This window comes from Momordica charantia (assembly GCF_013281855.1).
Source record: "Momordica charantia cultivar OHB3-1 chromosome 8 unlocalized genomic scaffold, Mcharantia_2.0 BLBB01000008.1, whole genome shotgun sequence".
Taxonomy (NCBI): Eukaryota; Viridiplantae; Streptophyta; class Magnoliopsida; order Cucurbitales; family Cucurbitaceae; genus Momordica; species Momordica charantia.
Genome location: NW_028275166.1, coordinates 31,734,669 through 31,762,365, shown reverse-complemented (window position 1 = coordinate 31,762,365; position 27,697 = coordinate 31,734,669). Strand labels below are relative to the sequence as shown.

The window sequence follows — 27,697 nt, the reverse complement described above, 5'->3', positions numbered from 1 at the left end:
TTTCATTATGTATAAATTTTGAGTTTACATTTTGCAAATAGAAACAAAAATATCTCTTGTTAAGATTACAAGGACTCAAAATTAATGTTGCAAAATATACGAATTAAAATAAACAAAAGTTAGAAGTACCACAGTCAAAATTGATATTTTGAGAATTTGACCAAAATAAAAGGGGTAGTTTGGTCATTAAGTATGTTAGCATAGAAATATTAAATGCCTTGGACGCCACCAAAACGTAATAAATAACTAACTTCTGCTGGTCTTTATATTTCTTCAAGTAATGCCAGAAAAAAAAAATTGTACGAACTGGAACTGCTAATTCTTCATTTGGTTTGTTACACGATTTCACTTCCTGAAACGTTGTTCTTCATGAATCCTCTGTAATCGCGCGAGTACGTTGAACATTTGTTATGTCGACGGAGAGATTGATCCCCAATGGTACGGCTCCGTCGGAGGCGGCTGAGCCGCCGAGGCTTGTTGCAGCGTCGCATTCGTTCCGGCAGTGTGGGGAGCCGGCTAGGGTTTTTGAGGAGCTTCCGGTTGCTTCTATTGTATCGGTTTCTCGGCCGGATACTGGAGATATTAGTCCCTTGCTGTTATCTTACACCATTCAAATCCAGTACAAACAGGCATGGAACTTCTCTCTGTTTCTCGCTCTATCTCTTCGCTGAGTTATTTGATTTTTCTTTACTGCGTTTCAATTTTATTGTGAAAATGTTGGGCGAAGAAGTGGAAATGGAGTTTGTTCGGTTTGATTGTTTGTTAAATGTGAAAATGTAATGCGTTCAGCAGATATGGAAGGAAAATTTAATGAGTGCCTGAATATGAGAAAGGGAAGAATCCCTTGAGAATTTTGAAATGACTGGTAGGCGTAGAGTAATAATCTAATATTTTATCGACCTATTTTCATGGTGTGTCTATTTATTTGGGTGAAATTATAAATTTAATCAGTGAGTTTTTGTACTTTAGAAAATTTCTAATGAGTCCCTATAGTTCTTTTTAATCTTTTCTATCTAGTTCCTGCATTTCTTTTTTTTTTTTTTGACAAGTCTATTAGGAAAAATCAACATACTTCTAATGTCGAATCAATATCAACTAGGACAAAAATAAAGCAGTGCTTCAACGTAATAGCTATTAATAGTCATTGACTCCTAGGAAAGAGTAAGAATGAAACCTATTATAGGATATTGTATGATGATTATGCTTCAACCGGGTTATTATATTCCACATCTTAGAAAGAAAAGAACTTAAATCAAAATACTTAATAGCACGGCACTACATACAAAATTTCTACCCCGAGCATACGTGTTTAAATTTTAAGTCTCTATTGTTATCGCCTATCGGTTAGATGACATGTTAACTATATTATTTAAAATTTATGTCTGAAAGGAGCTCATAATGATCCTTGAATAATAAATAGTTTGTGTGCTATGTAAATGTTAAACGAGTTACCTACTATGACTTATTATACATAAAAAGTAACCTATAAAAAAGCTTTTTAAAGTAAGGGGGCTAAATAGAGACAGTCTTGAACCGAACTTATGGTTTTGACCATTTATTTATTATCTTCTTTATCCCCTCCGAATAGAAAATGTTGTTATATTGTGTAAATAGATACTGACATTAAGTTCACTATTAACAGTTTAAATGGAACTTAGTGAAGAAAGCATCGCAAGTTATTTATTTACATTTTGCATTGAAGAGACGCACATTTATTGAAGAACTTCACGAGAAACAAGAGCAGGTAAACCTCTTCTATAACGTTTTACAAGGCTTCTATACTTGTATATAATTCTCCTACGTTTGGAGACTACATTATAATGTAGTAAGTTTATTTGTTTAGTTTCACTGTTTAAAAATACTTTTGAAGTCTTATTTAAATTTAAAGAACAAAAAATAAATCTTTTAAAACTACCTTCTTTAGTTTCTAGAATTTGAATGGTATTTTATCTATGATTTAGACGCAGATTACAAATTGAAGAAAATTCTTAGTAAACAAGTGTGTGATTTTCTAAAATAGAAAATCAAAAACAAAAATGTTACAAACAGGCCCTTTAATGTCAACATGTGTGGATCCTCTTTAGTTTTGTTCATCACAACTTTTGTTTTGACTGGTCCTCCCACTTCTATGTGGAAGGTGAAAGAATGGCTTCAAAACTTAGGAATATTTGACCACACAGCAGTAGTTCATAATGATGATGAATCTGATGTTGCAGCTGATGAACAAACTACAAGAAACAGGTAACTAACATACATTATGCTTTATACCAAATAAACCATTTCATTTTATGATTGATATTGTGGTTTTTGTTCCATCTTTTGGGGTGTATGAACTGAGTAGAAGGGAGCTATTGATGCTTTTGAAGATTTTTCCTTTTCTAAAAATGTACAGGAATGTTCCTTCTGTTGCTGCTTTACCTATCATTAAGCCAGCACTGGGAGGACAGCGGTCCATTTCAGACAAGGCAAAGCTAGCAATGCAGGGTTACTTAAATCACTTTTTAGGGAACTTGGATATTGTAAACTCTCGTGAGGTGAGTATGTGAAATTTTCTTGAAACATCTACTTCTAGAAGAAAGGACCATAAATTTCAATAGAAGGAAATTAATAGCAACTTGTCTCATTTATTTTTGGTGTATTTTGATATCAATAAATCTGAATTATTAGAAGGTTAAATTACAAGTTTAGTCCTTGAACTTTAAAGTTTGTGTCTAATAGGTACTTGAACTTAAAAATGTGTCTAATAGATCCTTAAACCTTCAATTTTGTGTCTAGTAAACCTCTTAACTTTAAAAATATATAATAGGTCCTTGAACTTTCATTTTTATCTAATAAGACCCTAACGAGTAAATGTTGTGTCTATTTGATCTGTGAATCTTAAAAAAGTATCTAATAGGTGAAGGACCTATTAGATACAAAATCGAAAGCTTGGGAATATATTAGACACAATCCTAAAAGTTTAGGTACTAAATTTGTAATTTAACCATTAGTATTAGACACGAAAACCTCTTGTCCTTTTGATTATCTAAGAAAATGTGTAAGTGGTTGTTTGAAAATTTCTGATTCCAATTCTTTCACATTGCACCATACCTTCTCAGCTTCTCTAAATAAGTTATCTCGGAAAGCAGGTCTGCAAGTTTTTAGAAGTCTCCAAGATGTCATTTGTAAGAGAATATGGTCCAAAGTTGAAAGAAGGTTACCTAATGGTGAAGCATTTAAAACAACTCACAGGATCTGATTCTAGTATAAAATGTTGTGCATGTCATTGGTGCAGCTGCTGTGATTACAATTGGAAAAAGGTTTGTTTACTAAACTCCTATGCTTTTGATCAAATTTAAATTTTTCTATGATGAGTTAATTCATATTACTTTTGAATGTTGATTACTTTAGAAGAAGGTTATATAGTGTCAATCATGAATTGCATTTATCTCCATCAATCTTTGGTTTTTTTTTTGACAAACCCTGATGACAAACAGGTTTGGGCTGTTTTGAAACCAGGTTTCTTGGCCTTGGTTGCTCATCCTCTAGACACTAAACTCCTAGATATAGTTGTTTTTGATGTTCTACCATCATTAGAAGAAAAGGAGGAATCCCAAGCATACTTAGCATCTCATATCAAGGAGCGCAATCCTTTACGTTATTCATTTAAGGTTTGATTTCTTTTTTCTTTTTCCTTTTCTTATTTTCAATTTCAAGATTTGCAGTAATTCAATCCTTTGTTATAGTTACTCCATCCAGCTCTCTGTAATTTCTTTACACAACGTGTTTGTAACCACCACAATTTTCTGCAAGATGGTTGAATTGAAATTATTTTCAATTGAGATTATGAAAGTTGAACTTGTGTAATTCTGGTTAATGAATTCAGACTGTTATGAAAAGGTTAGATGCGGAAATGGAAACATGAAGTTCAGAACCACAAGTTCTGCTAAAGTTAGAGAATGGGTATCATCAATCAATGATGCTGGTTTCGGACCTCAAGATGGCTGGTGCCACCCTCATCGCTTTGGTTCTTTTGCTCCTCAGAGAGGTTTGAGTGATGATGAAAGCCAAGCTCAGTGGTTCATAGATGGTGGGGCAGCTTTTGAAGCAATCGCTTGCTCTATTGAGGCTGCAAAATCAGAGGTTCTATAGTCCACATGAAGAGTGAAACAATATGCTTGTCACAACATGCTTGTCAAATCTCACTGTCAACTTAAGTGGTCTAACATTCTTTGCAGATATTCATCACTGGTTGGTGGCTTTGCCCCGAGCTTTATATGCGACGTCCTTTTCAATATCATTATTCTTCACGGCTTGATGCATTACTGGAAACAAAGGCAAAAGAAGGTGTCAAGGTGTTTAAACAGTTTTCAAGATCTGAGTGAAAGAAAATTTTGTTTCAAAACTTTGAACTTTTCATTTTTAGGCGTTAAACAGCTTAAAGCCTTAAACTTTCGATCATCTCTTATGAAGTTCTTGAAGTTGTATATATGCACATTACTCTAGCTGTTACTTGGTTTGACTTTGGATTTTTTTTTGGGTCTAAACAGCCTCCAATTTTGCCCCGAGTAGTTTTACCTATACGTATATTTTTTATATAATGCATTTTCTTGAACTCATCATTGATGTATTTTCACTTTGAAGCTAATGTTTTTTGCAGATTTACATCCTAATGTATAAGGAGGTTCCTATTGCTCTGAAAATTAACAGTATGTATAGTAAGAGGAGACTTCTAAATATTCATGAGAATATTAAGGTACTACGTTCTCCTGATCATATGTCAACTGGAATTTACTATTGGTGAGCATTTTTGTGGATTATGTTTCACTTGTCACTCTTAGCTTCTGTTTCAACTCTTTTGTCACCGGTTCCATTGCATAATGATAGGTCGCATCACGAAAAACTTGTCATTGTCGATCACCATATATGCTTCATTGGAGGTTTGGATTTATGCTTTGGCCGCTATGATACAATGGAGCATAAAGTGAGTGATTTCCCTCCTTATACATGGCCAGGAAAGGACTATTACAACCCAAGGTAGTTATATCATTCTTCATGAAAAAGATTAGAACTTGTTGCAGTTAATTTAGAATATCACCATTCTCTATTGCTGTGTTCTCAAACATGTATATGACTGCTTGAATAGTAGAGATCGCGTTCGATAACAATTTTATTTCTAGTTTTCTGTTTTTAGAAGTTTTGCTTGCTTCCTCAAAATTTTTATGGTATGTTGTTCACCACTCCTAAAAGCAAATTAGAATTCTTAGCCAAATTCCAAAAACAAAGACACATTCTTAAAAAGTACTTTTATTTAGATTTTAAAATTTTGCTTAAATTTTAATAGACAAAACCAAGGAACACATAAGTGAAAGTATTGTTTAAAAAATATAAAACCAAAAACAAAATGATTATCTAAGAGGGCTAGAGTTATTCGTAAACTTCCGATTATCCTTGCTTGTGTTAGAGAATCTGAACCAAATTCTTGGGAAGACACAATGAAAGATGAATTGGATCGAGAGAAGTATCCTCGAATGCCGTGGCATGATGTTCACTGTGCTCTTTGGGGATCGCCATGCCGTGATATTGCTCGACACTTTGTCCAAAGATGGAACCATGCTAAGGTAAATCTTGTAACATATACATGTGTTTTCAACCTTAATGTTTTCCTTTCTAACATGGCAAAGCATTATTCATTTCTAGAGAAACAAAGCCCCAAATGAAGAAAAAATACCTCTACTAATGCCACAACACCACATGGTCCTTCCACATTACATGGGAAGAAGCACAGAGTTGAGCTTTGAAAATAAAGACTCAGAACAAGATCATCAGAAGCAGACTACTGTAGATTTCTACTCCTCCTTATCTCCACAGCAAGATATTCCATTACTTCTGCCTCAGGAAGCTGGTGGACTTCCAGATTTAAACATTGAAACAAGTAGCCCTTCCATGAATCATCACTTTCTCAATAAGCCCGTGGAGATACAAAGACGTCTTATGGATTCTTTGACACAATATGCAGAAACATATGGATCGTTAGATGAATTTGGATTTTTGGATGAGTTTGGTGATTTGGGTCATCCAAGGGAAGCTGCTATTGATGCTCCAGCATACATGAAAACTTCAGACGACTGGTTGGAAACTGAACCCGAAAGCAATCATGTTGTTGCTGTTAACGATGTGAAAGAAATTGGTCCCATTACTACTAGCAATTGTCAGGTTAGTTATCTCTCTTGTCCCACCTTCACTCGTTCCACCCATTTATTTATAATCAATCCTTTTGCTAATAACGAATATATCCTTACTATCATACATAATAATATCCCTAACTTCTATCCAATAGCATTCATATCAGAATCTTATGTATGTAAGCATATGTCTGCTTGGTGGATCTATAGGTGATAAGAAGTGTCAGTCAGTGGTCAGCAGGAACAAGCAAACCAGAGGCAAGCATCCATGGCGCTTACTGTTTTGCTATTCAAGAGGCAAAACACTTCATCTACATTGAGGTAACAAGCTTAGCCACAAGAACTTTAGTTTTTTATGGAACACTATTTAGGAGGAAAATTTTATTCACTTACAGAATCATGCAACCCCACAACAATCCTAAAAGCTGATCTGCTAATGTAAAAACTAGGTCTTGAAAGGAAGGAACCTAGAATTTACAGTAGGACATTTACAAAAGAGAAGCATAGAACGATAAAAGAAGCAAAATATAGGCTGCATTTAATCACTGAACAGAATTAGCAAAATATAGAATTAGCAATAAAGTTTTAGAATGATGTGAAATTTTACTTCGAAAATGCCTATTTCTAACTTATCCAGGTAACAAAGACTGATAACTAACCATTCGTTTCTGTCAATGCGCCACTAAGTGAGATGAATATGTTTCTGTTTTACTTTCAGAACCAGTTTTTCATATCAGGTTTATCAGGGGATGAGACCATACAAAACCGGGTTCTGGAAGCACTGTACCAACGTATATTACTGGCTGATAAAGAACAACAATGTTTTAGAGTCATTGTGGTTTTACCACTCCTGCCTGGATTTCAGGTGCATAATTGTCTATTTCAGTTAACTTTTATAAATTTATATTTCTAGCTCTCTGTATTTAGCTTTTTCTTTATAATTGAATTGTATGGATTATATGCTGCTTGTTCCTTGTACATCTATCAGGGTGGTGTAGATGATAATGGTGCAGCAACTGTTCGAGCCTTGATGCATTGGCAGTATCGAACAATTAGTTGGGAAAAAACATCAATTTTGTATCGTCTTAATCTTTTACTCGGTCCAAAAACGCAGGATTATATTTTGTTTTGTGGTCTTAGATCATATGGCAGACTTTTCGATGGTGGTCCAATTGCCACAAGTCAGGTACTTATCTCTTCCTTCCAAAATGTGTGGATGGTTTATCTTAATTTATTTATTTTATACTTTTTACTATTAGTTTTTGCTTATCCTTTTGGATCCTAACTTTGGCTGTATAGAATGTTTAATCACATCAGATGAATTGTCATGAAATAATATATATCTCCCAAAAAATCTTTATTTGCTACAGATAAACTGCAACAGTTAAATAAAACGTGTTAATAATATCAAAGTTTAAGTTGTTCAAAAATATTATCATTTTGGCCTGACTGTCATTTTTCAGGTATATGTGCACAGCAAATTGATGATAATTGACGATTGTATAACCTTTATTGGTTCCTCCAATATTAATGACAGAAGTTTACTTGGATCCAGGGATTCTGAGGTATCATTCTAAGCTATTTAGAGCCTGTTAAAAATAGTTCAGTTGTTAACTGCTTTCATGTCCTATAAAACATCATTAAGTTTAAAATAAAATTCCTGAACTTATGATAGTCTTTCTTTCTTCTTCCTTTTTCTGGAAAAAAAAAAAACTCTTGAGTAAATAGCATTACTGACCATATGAAATATGGTGCTTCGTTGTGACTGTCGTGACTTGTGAAAGAAGAATAAGTTGTCTGTTTAGTTCTTTCATCTAATACGAGAATAAGGTGCATTATAAAGCAAGATAAAGTTCTCTCCCCTCCCAATGAGGAAGAAAAGTGCCTACAAATATTACTATTTGAAGAATGTAGCTTGTGTATGTACTCATTCTGTTCTAAATTAATACAGCAAAAAGTTTAATACCATTCCCATTGCAGATTGGGGTATTTATTGAGGATAAAGAGTTTGTTGATTCATCCATGAATGGAAAGCCTTGGAAGGCTGGAAAGTTTGCACATAGTCTTCGATGCTCCTTGTGGTGTGAGCACCTCGGTCTTCGACTTGAAGAGGTTGATCTAATTATATATAACAGCAGTTTTCTCAGAAACCTTCAATCATTAGAAATATTTTTCTTTTCCCATTACTCATTAGTTTGCAAATGCCATCATTAAACTAAACCTGTATGCCTTAATCACTTCAGGTCAGTCAAATCAGTGATCCTATAGCAGAAGCAACATACAAAGATATATGGTTAGCTACAGCAAAGGTACGAATGACGAGTAATTTGGTCACCATAGTTTTAAAGGTTTCAATGTAGTCCTTGTGGTCTGGACTTTGTTTTAATTTGGTCCCTATAGTTTAATCAAACTTCAAAAAATCATCCCCATTGTTGCCATGTTGACATTTTTTTAACGCGGCAATGAGTTGATGTTTTCTATTTGGTTTAATATGTTAATTGACTATATTAGAGTTTATGGCTAAGTAAAAACTCGAAGTGAATTTTTTGATTGGGTACAGCACAATTTAGGAACTACTCATGAGATTTAACTAAACTATGGAGTCCAAATTTAAATTGAACCTGTACCCCAAACTATAGGAACCATTTCACTGTCATCTATGGAATTTGGTGCACAAAGTCACTTTTGATCTAGGAAACACGAACACTCTGTTTTTATGTGTATCCTATTATTAGGCTACATAAAAACTTTGATTTCTCTCCAGTGTTATACGAACATTTTGAATGATGCATACTTTTCCTTAGAATGAAAAATGGCCTACTTGAGCATAACTCAATTGATTAAGGCATATATATTCGAACAAAAGGTTTGAGGTTCAAAGCCCCACTCGTTGTGTTGATCTCGAAGAAAAAGAAAGACTTGCATACTTGTATAATTACTGTTCATTCTCTCAAATACTTTCACTCTTACTGATCCTTGAAAATGTTCTACGAATTCAAAACAGGAAAACACAGCAATATATGAAGATGTCTTTTCTTGCATCCCCAATAACAACATAAACTCAAGGTAACTGAACGACTGCATACCGTTATAGTCTCTAACGTTTTTGGTACTTTTCTTCTTTACTCATGTCATAGTGTGCCAAATTCAGATCGTCTCTACGCCAAAGTTTGGCCGATTTGAGGGGAAAACATGGCCATAATACAATAGATTTAGGAATAGCTGCTGAGAAGATAGAAAGCCATGAAAATGGAGAAGTTAAGAAGATAGATCCAATGGAGAGGCTGAAATCTATTAGGGGACATCTGGTTTGTTTCCCATTGGAGTTCATGTGGGAAGAAGATCTCAGACCAGGGTTCATTGAGAGTGAGTTTTATGCTGCTCCTCAAGTTTTTCATTGAGTTATATATTCTTCATGCCCAATTATAGATGGAAATTGCACTAATTGATACACCATTAAATCTAGTTTACATTGTTCATTCTTTTGTCTAGAAATAAGATTGTATGTTCTGTAGATGTCCTGTCACATGAGTGTAAATATTTATGTATATAACAATCTTTTATTTTTCTTCTTTTGGGATTGAGTTTGTAGATGATATTTTGTAGCATATCCAAAATGATTTTGGGTATGCAATGAATTCCTTCATATTTATTCTACGGCGGGGGAAAATAAAACTTCCGTCGTAAAAACACTAAATAAAGACTTTATAAAGTAGAATTGAGAATGAAGTTTTTTTCATTTTTGTTCCGACCTGGACTAACACATTGTTTTTATTTGTTCGAGTAACAATTGAGATGAGAGAGGACAAACGAAAGAATCTCATTATGATAAACTTAAGAAGATTCATTATAAATTTTCTTAATATATAAATTATTAGTCATGTATGCATTTTTATCGTTCTTTTTTAATCACAAAATTATCAAATTTGTATACTTTATTTTATCTTTTTATTTATGTTTGATTTCCTTGAAACGATAACAGGTTTATAAATGGATATATCGAAGATTATGGAAAATTATGATGGTAGTAATCTATTTTGTGCTCTTTTTGTAAGTTTCAATTAAGAAATAGCTGTTCGTGAAAATAAACCAAGCCCATTTGAGTGGTTTACTGGGCTTCAATTTGGCAGGCGGGCCATGCAAATGCCCTTTAGGGCTCACCAACTTACAATTTTTTTGGCCCAAAGGCTAATAATCCAAAATAATTGAGATGGGTGTTTGTGTAATAATGTCAAAATTATGGATATTTTAATTCCAAATATCCTCTTCTATTTATGGTTTCAAAGGATTTATTTTTTTAGTTTTTTTTAATACGGATTTATTTTTTAAGTTGAATGCGAAGACTAATCCATGCTAATATATAATAGGCTGATTTTGCTGATTTTTCCTCAGAAAATTTGCTTTTCGAAGTCATAATTTGTCGTCTCGTCACTGACTCACTGTGTCGCTCGGTTTGGAGCTTGGGAGGTCGAACAAGGTAATTTGAGCGTGCTCTCTCTTTTGAATTTTGTGGCTCCACTTTTTTCTGAATTCGCTTCTGCAATTATGGCGCCTGACTTTCTGTTTTGCTTGCCGAGTAGACGTATAAAGAATCTGAATCCATTATTCCATTGTTTAAGATTGTGCTCTCGGTGGGATTCGCTTTTTTTTGTTTACTTTTTTCGCATTTCAATCCATTGTTGAATTCATGATTGATTACTAGAAATTGGTGTATTGTCCGTCTGGAATCCTTAGGGTTTCCGCATTCTGTTTGGTTGCTGAGAAACAGAAATAGGCGCTGTACTGTAGGCGTAGTCATTAATCTTTTGAAACATCCCTTTTTGCTAAATGTATGTGATGGCATCAAGTATTAATGGAATTACACTGTTAGGTTGCATGAGGAATCGTTTGCTAGTGGAACTTTACTGGATGTGGAATATATTTAAGGTTTTGGTTTTCAAAATGACATGAAATGGACCTGGAATTCTTCTATCTTTGGTAAAAAAGCAACTCATTATGTGTAGAGGAGTGGGGGGTCTTTTTTGTTGCTGGGAAGTGGGAAGTAGGATCCTCTTATGGCAGCTTGATTGAATGACTTTATGAATGTTTGTAGTAGGTATTCATAAATCATAATTCAATTTAGAGACATGGGCTGGATTCACAAGCATTGTGTTAAGATCTGAAACTGTGTAACATGGCAACATGTGACATTTTAGAGTAAAAAATAATGGGTGAAGGACGATTCCCTAACATGGGAATTGGGAGGACAACTTTAATAGTTACCCTATCATTTTATCTTCATTATGAAGAATGTTTTGATTATTTACTCAGATTTACATATCTTTCATATAGGATTTGACCTGCAGTAGAAATCAGAGTGCTTTTTGTGAGAAAGAGGATTTTACTGGATGGCATCGTCTGCAATAAAATCAGGGGCATTAGTTCCATTAAAAGATCTGAAGCCATCTTCTGAGTTCTTCAAGGATGGAGCCTCACTTAGAGTTACTGGAAAGTAAAATTTACCTATATGGAAAACCTCCTTATGCTTTCTACCACTTTTTTCATGGGCCCAAAATTTGGGCTTAAACTTGATAATGAATTGGACTTGATTAATGCATTTGTTCTCCTGTTAGGTTTTGCTATAGTTTGTCTTGAATTTCTGTCTGTTTAAAATTTGGGCAGCCTTTGATTTCCTTAGCAATGAAATGATCCAGTTACATTTTCTCCTTAGGATAGGATGTTCACTATTTTCTTAAAACTAAAAACCACCAATAAACTATTTAACTGCAGCCTATTAATAATTTCCTTGCAGATAAATTTATAATACAAAAAAAAAAAACCGTAAAATTGGATTTGATATGTATCCGATTTGATCTAAAGTAATGACCCACTATGGGTAGCATAATAAATTTGCATATCCTTCGGATTGATGTTTGTATCATTACTCAATGTTGAATTCCACTGGCTGTTTCAAGCTTATCTGATGTCGAAGGGACAAATTTCCTTGGCTATTTAAAATATTCACTTTCTAATATGCATTTTTCCAGAAACGAGATATTTAAAATCTTTAGCAAAAGCCATGTATACCTACCATTTAATCAATCTGGGTTCAACAATGAAACATAATCTGATAGTGCAACATCATATTCATCTCTCACTCGATGTGACAACAGATTATCTGTTGATGACCTTTTAATAATGGAAGATGATCTTATTGTTAAAATAGTTTCTGATGTATATGCAATAATTCTTTTAATTTATTGCTATGATGTAGATGGCTGAAATACTATAATCTTTTAAATGCTTTTCCTTTATTTTTCCTTTGACGATGAAGATAATTACCATCTGTTCTTCAAGGCAGACTAGTGGAGTATTCTGTAGAGACAGCCATGGCCGTAATCGTTGATGGAAATGTTAACTTGAAGATCGACACCCAGCATCTGAGAGAACTTAGCTTTCGCATTGGCTCTATATATCAATTTATTGGTGAACTACTTGTTCAATCAGATAATGAGGTGAAATACCATTTTATGACTCTCTTTCTCTCTCTCTCTGTCTCATGTTCACACACAAAAGTATGGACGGGTAGAGTCTTAATGGTCCTGCATTTTCAGGCAACTCTGCAGGCACGTGTAGGCAGGAATGTTGACGGCATTGACCTCAACCTTTATCATCAGTCCCTGCAGCTGTTAAGACAATTTCAGGCTGATCACTTCAACAAGAGGACAAATTAGTTCACTTTTAGCCTTGGGGAGAATCTCTCGTATGTTTCACCGACAGAGGTAATCCAGCTAATTAAAATCCTTGAAATGTGAAAAGTAGGAATGACTTTTTACCTTTTCCTTTGCATCCTGTAAACAAGATCTCAGTAGGTAAACTACTTTTCCACTAATATTCATGTGTTGAATGAACTTCTTGCTGGTAAAAGTGGGTTTTTTTTGCACATTTAGAGTCGGTTAGAATAGGGTGGTTGAAAAAAGTACTGGCAAAACTAGGGTAATTTTTTTAATTCTTACCAAGGCCACAAAATTTTTTTTTAAACATTATTTACCATGTTCATAATTATGTTTCTCAAACATGATTAATTGTGATGTAACTTTACCACGTAGACAAATATTAGTAAATTGTGTCTACTACATATGATTTACTAGAAAATTACTACTAATAAAACTGCCTTATTTTTATCCACACTTTTCAAATGACCTTATGTTTGTTACTTTTTGTAAGTACATTAAAAAATCAAAACAAATCTAGAAAAGAGACAATGGCCCTTCCTTTGCGCGTCTAAATATGTCACACAGTCAGATTAGGGACATTATCTTTAGTGTAAATGCTTTCATTTTTGGCTTGTGAACAAGCGTTCACTCGTGACTAGTCAAACAAAAGGGAAAAAAAGGTGTCACAAGAATCAAAGATACGCGTTGAGCATTCTCAACCATTATTGAGTTGGTTGGTAGGACAGAGCCACCCACACTGTGACTAATAATAGGCTTAGATTGGTAGGAGTAGGGTCCTTCCTTTCCAGTTTTGTGGAGTTCATCATGATCCAATTTCACCAATTTGGTTCCTTTACATTAGAGGATTCAAATCACGACCCTTAATTTCACCTTCCATTGGACAAAACAACCATCAATGACAAAGGAAGAACAGTTGAGATCACTAGCTGGAAAAAGAAAGAACAGTTGAAGTGACTAAAGATGGCTTGTATGGATGTAATTGGGAATTTTTTCTGGTACACCATTCCAGCACTTTGTACTTAGTCCAATCATCCTTCAATTTAGGTTCTATTAGATTTTTAGTTAGGCTTTAATTTGGTCTCTGTGTATTTGAGATTTTTATTTTCGAACTCTATCTTTGGATATAAGCTTACCAAATTTGGATTTGTGAGGGATTGAATTCTAACGTCTTAAGATATTGTGTAGTTCCCTTCCAAAAGAAGTAAAAAAGTTGATAGATATTATTGGTTGTATTCACTTTTCAACCAAATAATATCTTGAAATCCAACTCCATGTTTTTTGATCAATTTGACATGTCAAATCCTCATCTCATTAAAACAAAATATCGTTTGTCACATTAATAAATAACTTGTTAGGTTGGATTTTTATTACTTTATACTAATGGCAAATATGTCGGGATCCGTATAATAATGGAACTTTTGAAAGATTAAGTGTGATGTCTGAAAATATGATTTGACATTTAACTTTTCTTTTTCAATTACAACGTGTGGGGTGGGAATTCGAACTTACGATGTTTTGATCGGAGATAGGTACCTTAACCAGTTGAGCTATGTTCAAATTGGTAAATTTTCCACTAATGGATTGTGAATTTCTTTTAACCCTTTGGTAGCTTTTTTTTCTTTTCCTTCTTATTATCATTCTATATTGTTTTGCATAAAATTGTCATTCTATACTGTTTTGCATAAAATTGTGGAAATTCATCCCTATTCCACTCTTGTTTTGCATACTTTTCAAGCCTTTTATCTATTATAATATGGGAGATTTAGATTGTGACCTTGACCAAATCTCTTTGTTGTAGATTTCATCAGTCCATGTTTTTTCCAATGGAATTTTAGTTGGTGACAAAGAGCCTACAACTCAGAACCTATGAATCTTGAATTAGGTTGATTAGGCATAGGCCAATAGGAATACTTAACCAACCCACTTGAGTTCATAGCTCTGTTGACCAAATTTATAATTACTATGCAAATTGTATTCTAGTGTGTAGGTTGTTCTTGTGGTGTCTAATCCTTGTAATCAAAACTCTTCCAAATTTGTCAAATTTTGTGTGCAAATTATTCCCAAGTAATTATGAGCCAACCAATTTGAAGTAATTTACAAGTTTACTCTTGCCCTAACCCCACTTGTAGAAACAAATGGATTCTTTTGTGGTGTTCTTAGGTTTTCCTTTTCTTCTTTTTGGAAAAAAAAAAGAGTTCGGAGTTGATAGCGATTCTAAGAATTAGGTTTGTTTACTGGCAATTTTCTTCCTTTTGTTTCCTACTTTTTATTTTTCATTAAAATATATATTTTTTTGTTTTCAAATTTGGGTTGATACTTTTTAGGTTTAAATACCATTTTACTTATGATATGCTCAACTTTTGTTCAAAACGTTCATTTTGATTTTCATACCTATTTAACAATAAACATTTACAAATTTGTTTAAAATCTGAAAAAGAATTTTGAAAATCGAATTCTTTTTAGTTTCACGTGTATAAATAAAGAATAAAATCCAATTGTGAGTTTTTCCTATTTTGCTGTTATTTATGCAATTTTTTGAAAAGATAGGATAGTATAATCTAGACTAGTTTTGGAATTCTTTTGGATTTATATTATTTTAGATTTCAATAATAATATTTATATAGAATACGTTACCTGTTTTTTTTTGTTTTTTTTTTTTTTTTGGGTCTTATTTTAGATTTACGAGTTTGAATAACGTGGAAGCTTCTGGGTGTCGGTATCTGGTTGCCTGCACCGCCCCACATGTGATTGTTGGGTTGGCAAAGAAAAGGTTACGTGGCGTCTTTTCATTTGCTTAAAATTTACTCCTCTGTGGGACCCACTAGTCAAAATCAAAATCACTTTTTTTTTTTTTTTTACTTTAGTTTTGGTTTTAGAACCATGTGTTTATTGTGGACTTATGGTGGGTCGCCACTGTACTAGATTATTTCCCAAGTGAGGCTCCCCATCCCCTGTATTGCATGTGATTTACTCGTACCCCAAAATAGCTTCTTTTTTTTCCCCTTTTCTAATGTATTTCTAGAAATAGGGATAATGTTTTTAAGTTAAAAAATATTTTTTGGTCATGTAAATACGTTTAATTCATGAACTTTAATTTGTAACGATTTAGTTCTTCTACTTTTAAATTATACTATTTTAGTGGACTTAACTATGTACCAATTAATTACTATGGGTTGGCTTAGTGGTCAATAAGAGTCAATCTAGTAGGGTATGTGCAAGCTCAAGCTAGCCAGCTTACACGCACCTCGACTAATCTCCGTTTGACCCTACAACATTTGATGTCGGGAAACACATTATGTGAATTACTAATTCCTGAGGTAGGTGGCCATCATGGGGTTTGAACTCATTCACTCTTAATTAGCCCTAGCCACTTTGGACCAATGAGCCACGTATGAGGGTCGATTTTATGAGATTTTTCATTGTCGGGGTTTAATTGTTACTATTTTTAAACTATAAGGACTAAAGTGTTACATATTGAAGTTCAGTGACTAATTTGTAATCAATTTGAAAATACAGGGACTGAATCGTTACAAAATAAAGTACAAAGACTAAATTGTTACTTCAATAAAAGTACAAGGACTAAAAATGTTTTTTAACCTACGGTTAAATTTAGTCTTTGAACTTTTATGGTTATGTCTAATAAGTCTCTGAATTTTAAATAGTGTTCAATAGGTTTGTGCAATTTCAATTTTGTGTTTAATGAGTTTTTGGCCTATTTGACATTTTATTAATATTCATGAATTTGTTTTATACAAAATTGTACGTGTCTAATCGGACCATGACCTTTCAATCACGTGTTTAATAAGTTCATGAATTTTGAAAAAATATTTGATAGGCCAAGGTGGTTTTAGACACAAAATTAAAAGTCTATAGATCTATTAGACACTTTTAACAATTTAATGGTTAATGATACCCAACTTAAAAAGTTCATGAATTAAACTTGTAGTTTAACTTAGAAATACGAGAAAATCGTCTAACCCTTCTAACCCTATTATATATTATAAATAGTGGTCATGGCAAGATTTGAACTAATTATTCCCAAATCTCTTTTACTTTCTCTACCTACCTCAGTGATCATTATGCTAATTCCGTTGATTAATTCTATAAATGATTTTGAGTATAAATCTTAATTTCCACTTTGTTCGAAATAGATAAATAATAATAATAAAGGTCCCTTTAGCAAAAGTATACTACTTTTTCGTCAAGTTTTTTCTAAAAAAAAAAAAGAAGAAAAAATCTTCCTTAAGATTTCATAGAAAGAGATGATTTACACAAAACAGCCTCTTTTAAGCCTTAAGATGTAGTCAATTTTCAATTTAGAATTATTTTGAAGTCAATTCTTTTTTTCTAACACTATCTTACACATGGAGGGGAAAAAAAAGGTGTCATTGGAAATATATAGCCATATTCATTTCATATTCTTAGAAAGAATAAGAGTAACTTTCTTTTTGATGTGACAATTTAAAATAACCAAGAAATTTCTCACCCACAAATCTCATTTTGCTTTGTGCATGAAATTTAATGCTTGGTTTTTTCTTCCCGTGGACCACGTGTTTATTTTTGTCTTGGTACTTTTTACTTGATTTATTTTAACTTATGTATTTTGAAAATGTAGATTTTGACTACTGAACTTTTAGAAGGTGACTATTTTTATATTTATTTAAAAAATTTTAACACAAATTTTATATCGGCTGCATTTCAAAAAATATATTGAATGTAGTGTCATGTTTAAATTGTGATAAAAATAATTTAGATTAAAAAAATCAAAGGGACCAAAAACGATTATCTTTTAAAGATTTAGGATCAAAACGAACATTTCAATAGTACGGGTAGTCAAATGGATAAAAGTTAATCGTCTATTCATCCACTTACGCGTGTAATATTTTAATTTTAAAAGGTGAAATGTACCGAAACAATGTTGTGAACAATAACAACGGAACAAAACCCAGCGTTCTCTCCTTTAGATTTGGATGATAATTACCGACCACGATTCGTCTTCCCCCCAACAAAAAAGGAGGAGTTGCACCGTGGGCCCCACCAATTGGAAAAAAAAAAAAGAAAAAAAGGCAGATCAATCACATCAAACGACAGATCTTGGATCCAATCAAACGGCTGATGATGAAGGAGCATGGAGTTGTAATTGGGCACGGGACCACCCGATCACGACTCCTCGTCTAAGTATGATGGGCATGCAATGCATGGGATTAGGACCCCATGACGTGACAACTGCCTTTCTTTGCCAAACAAATTAAATTTTAATTAATTTTTTTCTTTTTTTTTTCCGTATATTATTGTAATGGATTCATGTGATTTTAAAAGGTGGGAATTGATGCCGGTTAATTTAACTTAATGGGTCTAGATACTTAATTTTTTCTCTCGAAATTGGAGGTTTGTTCTCACGTCTCTAAAATTGTTGTACTAATCCTAGGTAATTTCTTTATTTTAAGAGTCTATGTATTTTTAAAATATTCATTTTAATTTTTATTCATTTTAGTTCCTGTCTATAGAATTTTGTACGCAATAGAAACCCTTTAATATAGAACTCTATGCTACATTTTAATGAATTTAATAAGTGAAGTAACATGTTAAATTTACGATGGAAATAAATGAGCTAAAATGAAAATCTTTTCAAAAGGGTAGGTATCAAAATGAAAGGTTTCAAAATATAGGAACTAAAATGAACAAACGATGAAAGTACATAGACTCAAATGAACAAAAGCCGAAAGTCTAAAGATCAAAATAGTATTTAAACAAAAATTTTATCTTTCTTTCGCTGCTCTTTGAAAGAATTCATTTCTATCTTTCTAATGATTTTCTCCCCATCGATATTTTTTATGGAAGGTAACTAAGGGCTTTGTAATATTCTCGTTTTCCTCTTTTTCAATAAAGAAAAATATAATTTTGTTAGAAATGGAAATAAGAAATAAAAAAAATTCCAAAATTTCTATACAATTTTAGGAATGTTTTAAAAAAATGAGAAACAACAAACATAATTGGTTATCAAATGCTTAAGTTCTCAACAATATTGGAAACAATAAACAAAAAAACGACAACGTTAATAAAAGAGTCCTAAAGAATTGAAACTTTAAAATTATGTAACCACGCGAGTTTAATTTTTATCATTAAAAGTCTATAGACATGAACCAACCTGAACATAACTAAACTATTAGGATAGATATCTCCAAACAAAAGGTGCTTAGTTTGAATCTTCACCCCACAGATTGGGTATAATGTAAACATTTCGCCGATCTGATTAAAAAAAAACCATGGGAAAATAGGTAGATTTTTTTTTATTAAAAAAAATTAGATTTGTTGCTGAAATATCAGTATTTAGATCACCAAATTTAAACATTTATGTACCAAATAAGTGCAGATGTTAACATTAATGGACTGAAATGTAATTCACCTTTTTTTTTAATTTATCTATCTTGGGTTAGTCATCATTGCTTGATGAACTTTAATGATTAATAAAAATAAAAATTATGAAACGAATAAAATAAATTATCCAAATATATACCTTTTGAATTGTTGCCAATTGGAAGGATCCAATCCCTAAAGTGGCTTTAAATTTAATTTATAATATAAATCTTCTCTACTTTCTATTATTTAAAATAAACTATTAGATTTTATCAAATAAATAAACTATTAGAGAACAATATATTTTAGTAGCTCATAATTTATAATGGTACATAAAGTAATTAAGTAAAGCAACAATGGGAATTGAGAAGAAAAATACAAAAATATTTTCAACTTTGAAAACGTTATGGACTTATCTTTAAAAAGGAAGGGAGGAAGCAAACAAAAATAAAAATAAAAATTATTTTTAAAGAAAAAAAGTAGAATGGTCTCTTTTATATATAAAAAGTAATTTTATAAGAGCAAGATCTTCAAACCGGTAATTTCTTTTCCTAGTATTACAGATTTGGGGTATAAGAATATTAACTTCTGATCTCAATGAAAAAAATAGATGTCATTTGCGGTTGAGCTGGATTCATGTGGTTCAAACAGATCAATTATTATCTATAGACTATCGTATCTGATATTTTATTCATACTTTCTAATTAAATAGTCTCACCAATCAAAGTATAGTGTGAAGATTCAAACTCACGTTGATCGAATATTGATGTTTTAACCTATTTGAACTATGCTCAGGTTGGTATGATAATATCATATATATTCTTTATACATTGTGTATGTATTCTATATACAGAGAGATGTGTTTAAATACTATTTTAGTTTTTTTACTTTTAGTTTTGGTTCATTAATTTGGTCACTGTTTTCGACTTTTTTTATTTATTTTAGTTATTGTATTTTCAAAAGAGTCATTTTGATTCTAATACTCCCTGCAAACATCTCTAACTATCAACACCTAAAACCCTAAATAATCAATTAAAAATCAACCACAAAGGAAGTAGATGACAGCTTAGCTTGATATTCGAAAGCCAGGTTGAACACCCCACGAGTCAATGAACTCTCATTCATCATCAAGCAAAAAATGCAAGAAAATTCCTTATGTGTAATCATTGTTCTGTTCACATGATTAAAACCTTAATCTCAAATGGGATAAGTTAAAATACTATACTACCCCTAATGAGATGGAATAAGTACTTTACAAATAATGTCTAAACATAAGAACTCTTACTAAGACTACATCATTGGTTAAAACAAATGACTAAAATTGTCTCAACTTAAACATATCCTAGAAGGATAAAAATGAAAAGCAATAAAATAAATTTTTAAGTAAAATGTGGCTCATAATTTGAAGTCGTGTCACGTACGTTATAAATGTTTCGAGAGATTTGAACTTCAAAATTACTTTTTAATATTATATATATATATATATATAGTCCATTTGGATTTTCCATATTTGAATCTCCAAACACGTTTTGTTTGGTTTATTTCTTATAAGCATATGTTCATTGAGATTGGATAGTTTTGTCCCTTAACAATTAAACTTGTTTTCTCCCAAATCAATTAGATCAAAATGATTATATAAGTTGAAAATTTAAAATTATGTGTCAAGCATCTATTGGATCATGCGAAGATTTTTGTTATCAACAAAGTCTAATGGATTTTTTTCAACTATAGTTTTGGATGCGACTATGAATGATGTATTATTGTATACTTTTAAGAAGTTTTACTAATTATGTTTCTGAAATTAGTTCTACGTTTTTTAGAATTGAGATTTGAAAAATAGTTCAAAAGTAATTAATTTTTAAATGCTCAATTTATAAAAAATTTAAAATATTTTTTGTCTATGTACTTTCTGATTTTAGTTTTAGTTTTTTAATCATTTTACTTTTCGATTGTATTTTTAAAAAGTGACAATTTTTCTTTATTTTTATTAATTTTGTATATAATTTGTGTTAGAATTTTACCAATAGAGACTAAAATATATATATATATATATATATATATATATATATTTTTTTTTTTAAAGTAAAGAACCAGAGAATCTTTAAAAATATAGGAATCAAAATGAACTAATGCTGAAAATATATAAACTAAAATAGTATTTAAATATTTATCAAATTATATATTTATAAATAGCGATTTCAGTGTATATATGATAACTCTTTTATTTTAGTCATTGGATTAGACTTTCAAATCATAGTTGATCATATTGTACCTAAAAATTCATTAATTATACACTTTTAAAAAGCTTTTACTATTTTTTTCTTCTAATTTGATATGATTGATTGTTTGCCATAAACACAGTTTATGGACTCGGATATTTCTTTAGCCCACTAATTTCAAACTAATCATAATGTTCTAAATTTTTAAATCGATGAAAATAAATTTATTTTGGCACCTTTTTTAATATAAAGAAGAACAAAACCTGTTGGTATAGAAATATTGTGATTAATATTAAATATTGAGAAGTGCAAAATTTAATTTAATTTAAAAGTCAACAAACATTTTGAATGCTTTAATTTGGTGTGACAATATACAGTTGGCATACTATTATTGGTTGGTTTTTGTTATCATACTAACAAACCAAAATTAAATCATTATATTCTCTTTGTTACAAATATTTTATTTTCTTACTTAATAAAAGCATATAGTTAACTTCAAAGTTTTTTTTTTTTTTTTTTTTATGTTAACTTCAAAGTTCAAACCATATACTAATATTATTAGAATATTGTAATTTTAAATTGATGAAGATATGATTTGGACGGTGCCGTTTTATAACTGCTTGGTGAATAGACTGCCACGTGTAAGGTAGATTTTTTGGGAGAAGCATTAGGCTGTTAAAAATATTTAAAATATTCACTATTTTTCAAGCTTAAAACTTATGTCCCAAATTAAGTTAATTATAAATTACATTTATACGATTTATTTATTTTATAGATTATATTCCTAGATTTTAAAATTGATTACAAACACTATTTTAAGTGTGGAGAATAGTTTACTTTTATAACACTACAAAATAAATAGATAGATTTTGCTTTAAAATTTTTTAATAAATAAAAATTGTGACCAAGTCAATTGCTTAAATGTTAGACTCCTAAATTTTATATTAATTAAGATTATGAAGAAAAATAGTTTGAAGTCGTAGAAATTGTTTAAACATGGTCATCGTATATAAAATTCTCTTATTTCTTTTTCCTCCGCTCCCTAAATTTAGAGAATTTTAACTTTTCATCACTAATGAGTTTTTATTCAATTTACCGTTCATTCCTTAGACCTTTTATTAAACTTTTGTTAAATTTTATGTTTAGTGTTACTTAAAATGGAATCAGTGTAATAAAAAAAATACCAATCCCATATAATCATGACATGTTCATTCACGTGGGTTGAATATGTATAACTAAAAATAGTGAATTGAAACTTTACATTTTGAGTGATCGATGAGTTTACTTAACCGAAATTACATGTTTGCTAACCTCCGAACTACATGAAACCAAACCAAAACCCACCTCTCAAATTAAATACTTAATGTTATTTATCACAAACTTATAACTTAAACACAAAAGATATCTAATAAATAAAATTTTATGTATCTCTCATTTATTAACATGTAATTATCACACAATTCTAAACTGTCTAACCCTAAATTATGCAAAGTATTTATAAAGAAGATTAAACTCTTCTATAATATGAAACATACAAATTAGACATATATAAAAACAGTTAGACATATCCAAAGTTTTGGCAAAAAAAATAAAACAAATAAAAATGCTACCCAAAGTGACCCAACTTAGCATACATAAAAACATTGACAAAACATATTATAAACACACATTATTTTTATTCTTGCATTTTTAATAAAATAAAGCCCAAATTATTTATTTGATGTCTTAACTTTCAATGGTATAAATAATTGATCCCTCCAATTTAAATATAAATAATATCATATGGTGAATTTTTAAATTTGTATCTAATAAATTTTATGAATTTTTAATTTTGTGTTTGGTAGGTTGCTAAACAAGAGAGAAAACTTAACTTTAATGAATTTTATAGAAAATTTTAATACCACAGAAGTTTTTACTTTCCAAACATTCGCTTTGGTCCTTGAACGTGGTCTCTTTATTTTCTTTTCTATCTCATTTTTTCGATTCTAATTCCAACTCGAAACTACACTCAACAAATTTCTTGAAACGTAATTCTAACTTTGCGTTAAAGAATTTCTATTGTATATATAATTTTTGTTAAAATTTTATCAATAAAGACAAAAATATTCACGTTTTAAAAAGTTCGAGTATCATAAATTAGAAAATAAACCCAATAACCAAAATAGTATTTAAGCTTTAATAATATATAGTCCCACAATGGATATATTCACACAAGGTCGGTCTAAAAATGGAGGATATTAGGGGGAAGGCAGCCATTAACAAACCGCTGTCAAAGCAACACATTTTACACACACTCACCACTTGGTTACAGTTTTCGCGTACGTTCACTTCGTTTCTCTCTGCAATTTTTCTTTCTTTTCCTCTCATAAAACCCACTCCCAGAACTCCCAATTCCTCCATCCAACATTCTTCTTATGGATTCTGATCGATTTCTCTCCTCCTTCACTCCCACCGCCGACCCACTTCGCCGGAATTCCCTCCGCCGCCCTGCTTTCCGGCGATTGCTTCCGATTCCGGCTCTCTAAGCTGCCTCACTCGTCTACCATTTTCGTGGAGTCCGGTAGTTTCTGAGAAACCAAGGTTGCTTTTCTGGGATTTTTTGTCGTTTCGATTTTTGTTGAGTTTTTGGTTTTCAATGGCACTTCTGTTTTGGTTAAGCGGTTGCTGAATCTGGGTTTTGCCTTTTTTGGACTGGGTTTGTATTTTTGTCTCGTCCTGAATTTTCTCTCCCCTGTTTGTTTGGTGGTCGAGAAAATTTGGAATGAAAGAAAATTTTGAAGTGATTCTCTTGTTTTGCAGCTCTTGTGGGGTTTTTTTTTTTTTTCCTTTCTTCTTTTCTTTATCAGTTTTGATGCTTGATTGAAGTGATTTCAGCAAAATATGAAAGGTTACAGGTCTGTTCTGTCAACCAGATCACGCCTTTTTGAGTTTTTGTTTGGGAGCTGAGAAATTTTAAAAGATTAACAACAGGAAAATTTCTCATAGTGAAAGAAAGAATAACTTTTCTGTTTGGAAACTGAGAAGTGTTCAAAAGTTCAACAACAGGAATTATTTTTCTCTGCTTGGGGGCTGAGAAAGGTTCAAAAGATGAACAATAGGAAATTTTTGTCTAAGTGAAAGAAAGAACGGCATTTCTGTTTGGGGGCTGAGAAAAGTTTAAAAGATGAACAGGAAAGTTTTCTCTAAGTGAAAGAAAGAATAGCTTTTATGTTTGGGGGCTGAGAAAAAACTCAAAAGATTAACAACAGGAAAAAATTCTCACAGTGAAAGAAATAATAGCCTTCCTTCTGACATGCCAAACTGCAAAAAGGGAACCATAGAGATTTCTTTGGTATTACATAATTTCACCCATTGATGATCAAACAAGTGGGTTGATTTTTTTATTGATCCCCAAGGCAAGTGGGGGATAGAAAATTTGGAAAAGTTTCCAGCATTTTTGTCTTTTTTGTCTTGCATTTCTGCTTTTGCCCTTACTGTGAATTTTATACAATATTTTTGTTTCAAGTTTCACCTGTTTCTTCAGAAATCTTGTTGAAATGCTCTGCATATTCTTTGTAATAATAATAATGTCTTTCAAATTCACTGTGACATGTCATTTCCTGTTATAAAAGCTCAAGATTCTTAACTTTCTGAGTCAGGTCCTGTCCTATACTCAGTAAAACCATTCCTTTTGATTCTCATTTCTCATAAGAAACTGTTGAAAGCAGGTCCTGTCCTATTCTCAGTAAAACCATTCCTTTTGATTCTCATTTCTCATAAGAAACTGTTGAAAGTTTAGGGCTGTTTTGAAGCTGTTTTTTCAAAAAACAGCTTTATTTTTCTTCTTTTTTTAATCTACAGTTTCTTGGTGCACATGGTCATGGAATTGGATTTTAACTGATTTTTTTTTAGCAGTTTTGAGTTCAGAAACTGATTCTTTAAAAGGAAGAAGCAAAGTTTGGGATCAGTGGGGATTTTGAGAGAATTGGAATTGCAAACTAATGGGGCATTTCTCCACCATGTTCAATGGGCTGGCAAGGTCATTTTCCTTCAAGAAAGGTAGGAATTCCGGGAATCTAGGTGATGAAGGAGGAAGAGAAGCAGCGAAAGCCATGGCAAAGGATGCAAAAAAGAAAGACTTGATACTACGAACCTCCGGTGTTCTCAATGCAGAAGGTTCAGATAACTTTGCTTCGGTTTTCTCGAAAAAAGGTGAAAAAGGAGTAAACCAAGATTGCTGCATTGTATGGGAGGTAAGAGTCCCAATCAAATAAAGTGAAGTTTGTGAGGTTCTTTTGGGCTGCCTGTTAGCATATAAAAATTGCTTGGCTTTTGGCGTTTGTGTATAGGAATTTGGATGTCAAGAAGACATGATATTCTGTGGGATCTTCGATGGGCATGGACCGTGGGGTCATTTCGTCGCAAAGACGGTAAGAGAATCAATGGCGCCGTCGTTGTTGTGCCATTGGCAGCAGGGACTTGCTCAAGGTTTTCTCGACCCGGAATTGGATTCAGAAAAGAAGCACCAGCGATTTGATATATGGAAGAATTCGTATTTAAGAACTTGTGCTGCTATTGATCACGAACTCGAGCAGCACCGTAAAATTGATACGTTTTACAGCGGAACAACTGCCCTGTCCATTGTTAAACAGGTAAAATGGATTTTGCTTTTTTTTACTTGCTAAAGATAGATGCATTTTGGTTTTTTGTTTCTTCCAAGTAGAAAGCATCATAATCAATGGGTGAATTCTACCGACTCTGCATCGTGACGCTATCTGAATATGTAGCCCAAAGATCTAGAAGATGAATGTGTATACACTGGACTTGAATCTGTTAGAAAATTAGCTGGTTTATGTTTCACTTGGCAGAATTGAATGTTAATATTCAATTATTTCCTCAACTTCTTCCACACCTGCGTCAGAGATGTGTTTAACCATGGAATCGAATTCTAAAATCATGTTTTGACAAACTGGATTCATATACTTTTGGATGATCAAACAGTTCTTTGGATCTTCTTTGCAAATATGAATGTCGTTGTCTTATCATTCTGAGAACCAGCCTAACCATTGCTACTCATTTCCAGGGCGAACTAGTCGTTGTAGCCAATGTAGGTGACTCTCGAGCCGTTTTGGCTACTACATCAGATGATGGAAGGGTAGTTCCGGTTCAGCTCACTGTTGATTTCAAACCGAACCTACCTCGTAAGTCCCTCTCTTCTCTCCATCTGGAAAATGAATGAAGTTCATCCTTGTTTATGTATTGATCTTTAATTATCTCCAGAGGAGGCCGAGCGGATAATCCAGTGCAACGGGAGGGTGTTTTGTTTAAGTGACGAACCGGGAGTTCACCGGGTATGGCTTCCCGACGAGGAGTCACCCGGATTGGCAATGTCGAGAGCCTTTGGTGATTATTGTATAAAAGAATTTGGACTCATTTCTGTGCCAGAAGTGACACATAGAAACATAACCAGCAGAGACCAGTTCATTATACTGGCAACTGATGGGGTAAGTAAGAAGAACCTTTGCTTTGCAGCCAAATGACTTTCTAAATATGTCGCTACCCTGTTTTTCGTGTTTCAAAAAACATCGTCCCAAAAATGTCAAAAACACATATGGAGAATAGTACGATTGAAACAACTTCCTTTCTATTCCACCTGTTCTGTTAGGTATGGGATGTTGTCTCCAACCAAGAAGCTGTGGAGATTGTTTCGTCAGCACCGGAAAGAGCGAAATCAGCAAAACGACTGGTCGAGTGTGCGGTTCGGGCATGGAAACGGAAGAGACGGGGCATTGCAATGGATGACATATCAGCTATCTGCCTCTTCTTCCACTCCTCATCAGAGCAAGAAGATGGCCTTGTATCCACGCCATAGGAGAAGAGCAAATAAGCAAAAACAAATTACTTCTCATTCCAATTGTAATATCTTCAGTTTTAGCAGTTCAATAGAAAAAGGCCCAATTCTTCTTGATCTGTTTCTTTTTAGCATTTCAATTAGTTTCTTTGAAAGACTTGGGGGCATCTTTGGCAGTCAAAATAGATGAAAACTCTAATGCTACCTTCTAGTGTTTGGTTTGGCATGCCCAAAATGGTAAAATAAAACTTCGAATCCTACAAATAAAATTATCTATAAACAAACTTTATATCCAAAAATAAAAATATATTGTTATTATCGGACTAGGGGTATAAACGGGGCAGGTGGGATGAGGTTAGCGTAATAATGCACACACACGTCTTCATCGATGTTGTTTATTAATCGAAATAT

General features: G+C 32.4%; 3 protein-coding genes across 8 annotated transcripts; all 3 read left to right on the top strand.

The window, feature by feature from the left end:
• Positions 1–256: 256 nt before the first annotated feature.
• LOC111023278 (phospholipase D zeta 2) lies at positions 257–11,785 on the top strand. Of its 2 annotated transcripts, XM_022300678.2 has the most exons (22): positions 257–629; positions 1,643–1,744; positions 2,138–2,241; positions 2,393–2,534; positions 3,129–3,299; positions 3,477–3,650; positions 3,880–4,122; positions 4,218–4,334; positions 4,640–4,779; positions 4,867–5,016; positions 5,444–5,600; positions 5,680–6,195; positions 6,375–6,485; positions 6,883–7,029; positions 7,153–7,350; positions 7,628–7,729; positions 8,145–8,276; positions 8,408–8,473; positions 9,169–9,230; positions 9,316–9,530; positions 10,557–10,641; positions 11,496–11,785. In XM_022300678.2, the coding sequence occupies exons 1-22, from the start codon at positions 411–413 to the stop codon at positions 11,500–11,502; spliced, it is 3,360 nt and encodes a 1,119-aa protein (XP_022156370.1). In that variant the 5' UTR covers positions 257–410; the 3' UTR covers positions 11,503–11,785. The 2 variants fall into 2 exon arrangements, with proteins under 2 accessions (XP_022156370.1, XP_022156371.1); XM_022300679.2 differs by lacking the exons at positions 10,557–10,641; positions 11,496–11,785 and having other exon boundaries at positions 9,316–9,903.
• MDO1 (telomere-capping, CST complex subunit) lies at positions 11,512–15,931 on the top strand. 3 transcript variants are annotated; one of them, XM_088127327.1, is made up of 4 exons: positions 11,512–11,655; positions 12,505–12,658; positions 12,758–12,925; positions 15,558–15,931. In XM_088127327.1, exons 1-3 carry the CDS (start codon positions 11,552–11,554, stop codon positions 12,875–12,877), a joined length of 378 nt encoding a protein of 125 aa, XP_087983453.1. In that variant the 5' UTR covers positions 11,512–11,551; the 3' UTR covers positions 12,878–12,925; positions 15,558–15,931. The 3 variants fall into 3 exon arrangements, with proteins under 3 accessions (XP_087983453.1, XP_022156373.1, XP_022156372.1); XM_022300681.2 differs by lacking the exon at positions 15,558–15,931 and adding an exon at positions 14,679–14,973; XM_022300680.2 differs by lacking the exon at positions 15,558–15,931 and having other exon boundaries at positions 12,758–13,070.
• Positions 15,932–23,682: 7,751 nt separating this feature from the next.
• LOC111023313 (Protein phosphatase 2C family protein) lies at positions 23,683–27,401 on the top strand. 3 transcript variants are annotated; one of them, XM_022300728.2, is made up of 6 exons: positions 23,683–24,016; positions 25,351–25,688; positions 25,785–26,087; positions 26,519–26,636; positions 26,716–26,939; positions 27,101–27,401. In XM_022300728.2, the coding sequence occupies exons 2-6, from the start codon at positions 25,437–25,439 to the stop codon at positions 27,305–27,307; spliced, it is 1,104 nt and encodes a 367-aa protein (XP_022156420.1). In that variant the 5' UTR covers positions 23,683–24,016; positions 25,351–25,436; the 3' UTR covers positions 27,308–27,401. The 3 variants fall into 3 exon arrangements, with proteins under 3 accessions (XP_022156420.1, XP_022156419.1, XP_022156418.1); XM_022300727.2 differs by having other exon boundaries at positions 23,683–24,036; positions 25,348–25,688; XM_022300726.2 differs by having other exon boundaries at positions 23,684–24,036.
• Positions 27,402–27,697: the final 296 nt, after the last annotated feature.